General features: G+C 38.4%; 1 protein-coding gene across 1 annotated transcript; it reads left to right on the top strand.

The window, feature by feature from the left end:
• Positions 1-249: 249 nt before the first annotated feature.
• On the top strand, positions 250-3,334 carry LOC145821796 (uncharacterized). The gene is made up of 5 exons (XM_082918367.1): positions 250-889; positions 1,526-1,937; positions 2,341-2,455; positions 2,630-2,779; positions 3,032-3,334. The coding sequence occupies exons 1-5, from the start codon at positions 250-252 to the stop codon at positions 3,332-3,334; spliced, it is 1,620 nt and encodes a 539-aa protein (XP_082774493.1).
• The last annotated feature ends 2,626 nt before the right edge of the window (positions 3,335-5,960 follow it).

The raw sequence follows: 5,960 nt of genomic DNA, 5'->3' as shown, positions 1-5,960 counted from the left end.
AGTCCATATGAACTTAGGGTGTCCTAGTAAGAAGTAGAGCCATTCCATCTATATGTGTAAGTGTGTGTTCATTGAAAGTGAAAACTAAATCTGATTATAACCACAAGATATGGAAACAAACGATCTAAATGTTGTAAAAGGACTGTTTGCCTATGTTTATAATGTTCTGTTTACCTATAATAAATGGAAAATACAAGAAGTGATGGAATAGCTGAATCATTCGAAGCCCAAATGAACAGAATGGAATAGATGCTCGCAGCTCTAACCGAGGCGATAACACAACAACAAAGGCAACAACCTTTGCCTCATCTGCCGCCGCCAGTACAAGTTGAAATGGACAACAATGACATTATCAACTTGATTCAGAAGTTCATGAAAATGAAACCACCAACTTTCCTAGGTGGCATTGAGCCGTTAAAGGTAGAAACATGGTTACTTGAGATGCAAAAATTATTTGTGGTCTTTCCCTGCTTTGAGACTCAAAAGGTTCTTTTGGCCACATATACCTTAAAGGATGAAGCCCGTAGATGGTGGTTGCTAGTTCAGAGTAGTAATGAGAACATGACATGGGATCAATTTAATGCGATCTTCTATGACAAGTATTTTCCTCAGCACTTTCGGGATCGAAAAGTGTCTGAATTTCAAGAACTTAAGCAAGGCAGAATGTTCGTAGCTAAGTACGAGGCTAAGTCCACTGAGTTAACCAGATTTGCTCCTCACATGGTGGACACAGACTATAAGAAAGCCCGCAAATTTGAGGGTGGATTGGATTTAGATATACTAGATCGGGTAGGAGTCCTCAACCTACCTACGTATGTGAATGTATTGGATAGGGCATTGATGGTGGAAGCCATTTTGGCAGCAAAGAAACAAGCTCTTGTCCTAACAAGTGAATGGAGGGGCAAAAGATCGGGGTCTAATTTCAAAAGAGGTCGGTCACTCTCAAAGAAGCAAAATACGAGATCTTACAGTAGCTCAAGCCAAAGTAGTGGATTTGTGCCGACTTGCTCAGAATGAGGTAAGAAACACAAAGGGGTTTGTTATCGAGCATCAGGTGTCTGTTTTAGGTGTGGTAAAACCGGCCATATGATGAGAGATTGTCCTATCAAGTTCGAAAATACCAATCACCCCGCAACAAGTTCAGTCGGATCCGCCTTGGCATCAAGAATGAATACAAAAGCTAACACCGAGAAGGAAACCTTAAGGCAGGGTCGAGTATTTGCTCTTGTGCTTGGTGATGTATAGAACACCAAATCTGTGGTGTCAGGTATAATTTCTATCTATGCTTAGAATGCTTATGTGCTGATTGATTCTGGTTCCACACATTCATTTGTATTTCATGCTTTTTCTCGAAAATTAACTAGACCGTTAGAACCTATGAACTGCTTACTATTTGTGTCTACACCGACTGGGAGTTCTATAATATGTGCATATGTTTATCCAGCATGTGATATTGTAATTGGTGAAATGACATTGTATGTTGATTTGCTGCCCCTGAGCATTGATCACTTTGATTGTATTCTAGGTATGGATTGGTTGACTAAGTACTGTGCTACCATTGTCTGTGCAAGTAAATCTGTTGTATTTAGACCACCTGGTATGCCTGAATTTGTTTTTACTAGGAATGGGGTAGTTCCTCCACCATACTTGATTTCATTTATGAAAGCCATAAAATCATTAAGAAAGGGTTGTCAGGGCTACTTGTGTTGTGTGTTGACAAAGTCTTCGGATGGTACTAAAGTGGAAACAATACCCATAGTCCATGAATTTCCTGATGTATTTCCTACTGACCTACCCGGGGACTTGATTGATAGGGAAATTGAGTTTACTATTGATGTAGTACCTAGAACACAACCTATCTCCAAGACTCCTTATAGAATGTCCACTTCTGAGCTGAAAGAATTAAAAACTCAACTCCAAGAACTACTAGACAAGAAGTTTATTCGTCCGAGCACTTCACCTTGGGGTGCTCCATTATTATTTGTTAAAAGAAAGACGGGTCCTTAAGGTTGTGTATTGATTTAAGTTGAATAAAGTAACTGTCAAGAAAAAGTACCCATTACCCCGAATAGATGACCTGTGTGACCAACTTCAAGGAGCCCAAGTATTTTCTAAAATTAACCTTAGATCCGGGTATCACTAGTTAAAGGTCAAGGCAGAAGATGTAGAGAAAACTGCATTCAAAACTAGATATGTGCATTATGAATTCCTAGTCATGCCATTTGGGGTAACTAATGCACCTGTGGCATTCATGGACTTAGTGAACTGAGTGTTCAAACAATTCCTTGATGAGTTTATTGTTGTGTTTATCGATGATATATCGATTTATTCTAAAAGCAGGGAGGAACATGAGAATCATCTAAGAATTGCCTTACAGACCCTAAGGGAAAAGAAATTATATGCGAAATTCTCCAAATGTGAATTTTGGCTTGACAATGTGGCATTCTTGGGATATGTAATCAACAAGGACGGTATCTCCGTTGACTCATAGAAAATTGAAGCTATTGTGGACTGGCCCAGACCGACAACTGTAACAGAAGTTCGAAGTTTTCCAAGACTTGCAGACTATTATCGCAGATTTGTAAAAGATTTTTCCAAACTTGCTCTACCGCTTACTCAATTGACACAGAAAGCTACATCATTTGATTGGACTGATCAAAAAGAGACTGCTTTCCGAGAGTTAAAGACCAGATTAGTAACTACACCAATTTTGACTTTACCTAATGGTACTGATGGGTTTCAGATTTATAACGATGCGTCCTACAAAGGTTTGGGTTGTGTATTAATGTAAAATGGAAAGGTAATTGCCTATGCTTCTCAGCAATACCGACCACATAAAAAGAATTACCCAACTCATGATCTTGAACTAGCAACTGTGGTGTTTGCTTTGAAAATTTGGCGACATTATCTGTATGGTGTGACTTGTGAAGTGTACATGGACCATAAAAGCCTCAAATATTTCTTCACCCAAAAAGAATTGAACATGAGACAGAGAAGAAGTTTAGAGTTGATTAAAGACTATGATTTACAGATTATGTATTATCCGGGAAAAGCTAATACTGTGGCAGATGCCTTGAGCCGAAAGTCAATAGGAAATTTGTCATGCTTGCTCACTGGTCAGAAAGAATTACTATGTGACTTGGAAAAGAATGAGATTGAGGTTGTATTACGAGAACAAGGTGGAGTCTTAGCCGCTATCTCCGCCCAACTTGCAATCATTGAAGAAGTAAGAGAGAAACAACTGCAAGATGAATTTTTGAAAAAGATCGTGGATGAAATTGACTCAAAACCAAGGCCCGGGTTTGTACTTGAGAATAAAGTGTTGAAATTTTAGGGTCGCCTTTGTGTACCGGACTATGATGATTTAAGGAAACGTGTTCTGATAGAAGCTCATAATTCCAAATTTGCTATGCATTCGGGAAACACAAAGATGTAACATGACTTGAAACAATACTTCTGGTGGCCGGGAATGAAAAAGTGTATTGCAGACTTTGTGGCTAGATGCTTGCATTGCGAACAAGTTAAAGCTGAGCATCAACGACCCGCCAAATTACTTCAACCGCTTCCGATATCAGAATGGAAATAGGAGCACATCACGATGGACTTTATCGTCGGTCTACCTCGCTCTTCTTGAGGTATGGATTCTATCTGGTTTATAATTGATCGGTTAACTAAGTCTGCCCATTTTCTGCTTGTTAAAACTATTTATAATGTAGACAAGTTAGCTAACATATATATGAATGAAATTGTGAGATTACATGGTGTACCAGTATCTATTGTATCTGACAGCGATTCTAAGTTTACATCAAGATTCTGGCAGAGTTTACAGCAGGCTTTGGGAACTAAATTATGATTGAGTAGTGCCTACCATCCACAGACAGATAGTTAATCCAAAAGAACCAATCAGACTTTGGAAGATATGCTGCGGATGTGTGTGTTAGACTTCCAAGGGAATTGGGAGACTTATCTTCCTTTAGCCGAGTTTGTATACAATAATAGCTATCATTCAAGTATTGGGATGGCTCCTTATGAAGTTCTGTATGGAAGGAAATGTCGTTCTCCTATCTGTTAGGCTGCAGTAGGCGATAGACCATTGTTGGGCCTAGAACTTGTGCAGGAAACTACTGAAAACGTGAAATTGATTGAACAAAGATTGAAAATCGCACAAAGCTGCCAAAAGAGTTATGCAAATATCTGCAGGAGAGACAGAGAATATGAAGTCGAGGATTATGTGTTCATAAAAATAACTCCAATGAAGGGTCAAACACGATTTGGAGTGAAATAAAAGCTAGCACCAAGATACATTGGCCCGTATGAAGTTTTAGAGAAAATCAACTCAGTGACATACTGAGTGGCTTTACCTCCAGTGATGGAAAATATGCAGAATGTTTTTCATGTTTCAATGCTTCAAGATTACTTGCGAGATCCGCTCCATGTGATAGAACGGACTCATGTTCTTTTGAAAGATGACTATACGTACGAAGAGAGGCTAATACAGATTGTTAATCGAAGAAACAAGAGATTGAGAAACAAAGAAATTCCATTGGTGAAAGTCGACTGGTAGAATCATGAAGGAACCTATGCAACTTGGGAGACAGAGGAAGATATAATGAAAAGATACCCTGAACTGTTTCCTTTGGACCTGGTATTCTTCTAAAATGAAGGTAACTTGAGTTTGAAGGACCAAACTCTTTAAGGGGGGAATGCTGTAACACCCCGACCCATGATTAACGTTAATCCATGAGTTTATATGCCTAATAAGTTATTAAGATCAAATTCTGAATTATTTACATGTGTGTTACATTATTTGTGTTTATATCTATTTAACATCGAAAGATCTGTTCATGTTTTCGTTTCGGTTTGCGAATTGAAGGCCTTATTGGCATCCGATTCAGAAATTAACTTGATATATGTGTTATTTGAAATTTATAGGAATTTATGATAGGTTCAATTAAAAGTCGATTCAGAATGAATTAAATTAGAGTAATTTAATGCTCATTAGATTAGTAGTAAGCTAATTAATTAATTTGTTTGATCAAGCCTATATAAGGCCACCTCAATACCTCATATACACTTTTTGCACTCTCATTTCCTCTTGCTTGAGCTCAAAATCGTGTAGAGAGGGAGACTAAGAGGGGGGTGACTTCAAACAAAGGAATTGCTTGAGAATTTGGAGATTTAGCTTTGAACTTCAATCAATTAACTCTAGAGAGAGCATAGTTGAGCATCAAAGGTAAGAAATCTAACCCTTAGTTGTGTAATTGAGTTAGGTTTTGTAAGAATTCAAGTAAAAGAGGTGAACTAACATGAGAACGAGCTAGGATTAAAGAATTGTAACTCAAATCATATATGCATGTGCATATCGTGAAGTTTTGAAGTTATTTTTACAAGAATTCTCACATGCATGTTTATATCTTAGTTTTGTTCAAAGAATTCAACTTGTTTTCGAGCTTAATTACTCATTTGATCATGTTTTGAAAGGTTAGACTTCATGACATTACATGCAAGTTATGTGATCTAAGTTTCAAGTTTTGTTTACTACAATTGGCAAAGCTTTTGGGCTTGATTTTGCAAAATAGTTTGTAATTCATCATGTACTATGAGTTTCTCAATGTTTTACTAAGTTTTGGTCCAAGAGGATGTGTTTTGAAGGTTTTGAAATTGAGTTTTGCGCTTGGGAGCAAATTTGAAAATTCCAGAATTCTACTCCTATGCTCGAGCGACCACTCTGAGTGCGTGCACTTTCGCTCGAGCGACCAGAAGTCTGCTCGAGCGTGAAATGCATGCTCCCAGAAGTTCTTATGTTTTGCAGGCCACTCGAGCGACAAAAGTTTCCCTCGAGCGAGGGCATGTCTCTCATGCTCGAGCGAGCGTCGAGCGAGCATCGAGCGGAAAAATCAAGCAACCAGCACTTTGCAAAAGTTTACAGACTGCTTGAGTGACAGATCTTGCGCACGAGC

This window comes from Camellia sinensis, chromosome 3 (genome assembly GCF_055761805.1).
Source record: "Camellia sinensis isolate YWXY chromosome 3, ASM5576180v1, whole genome shotgun sequence".
NCBI classification, from domain to species: Eukaryota; Viridiplantae; Streptophyta; class Magnoliopsida; order Ericales; family Theaceae; genus Camellia; species Camellia sinensis.
The sequence above is the reverse complement of the archived record's forward strand: the minus strand, read 5'-3'. Positions and strand labels throughout refer to the sequence as shown.

Coding starts and splice junctions, on each gene's coding strand:
- LOC145821796 (XM_082918367.1), top strand. CDS start 250: ATGCTCGCAGCTCTAACCGAGGCGATAACACAACAACAAAGGCAACAA. Junction 890..1,525: donor ACAAGCTCTTGTCCTAACAA/GTGAATGGAGGG, acceptor ATTGTATTCTAG/GTATGGATTGGTTGACTAAG. Junction 2,780..3,031: donor CCTACAAAGGTTTGGGTTGT/GTATTAATGTAA, acceptor TATGATTTACAG/ATTATGTATTATCCGGGAAA.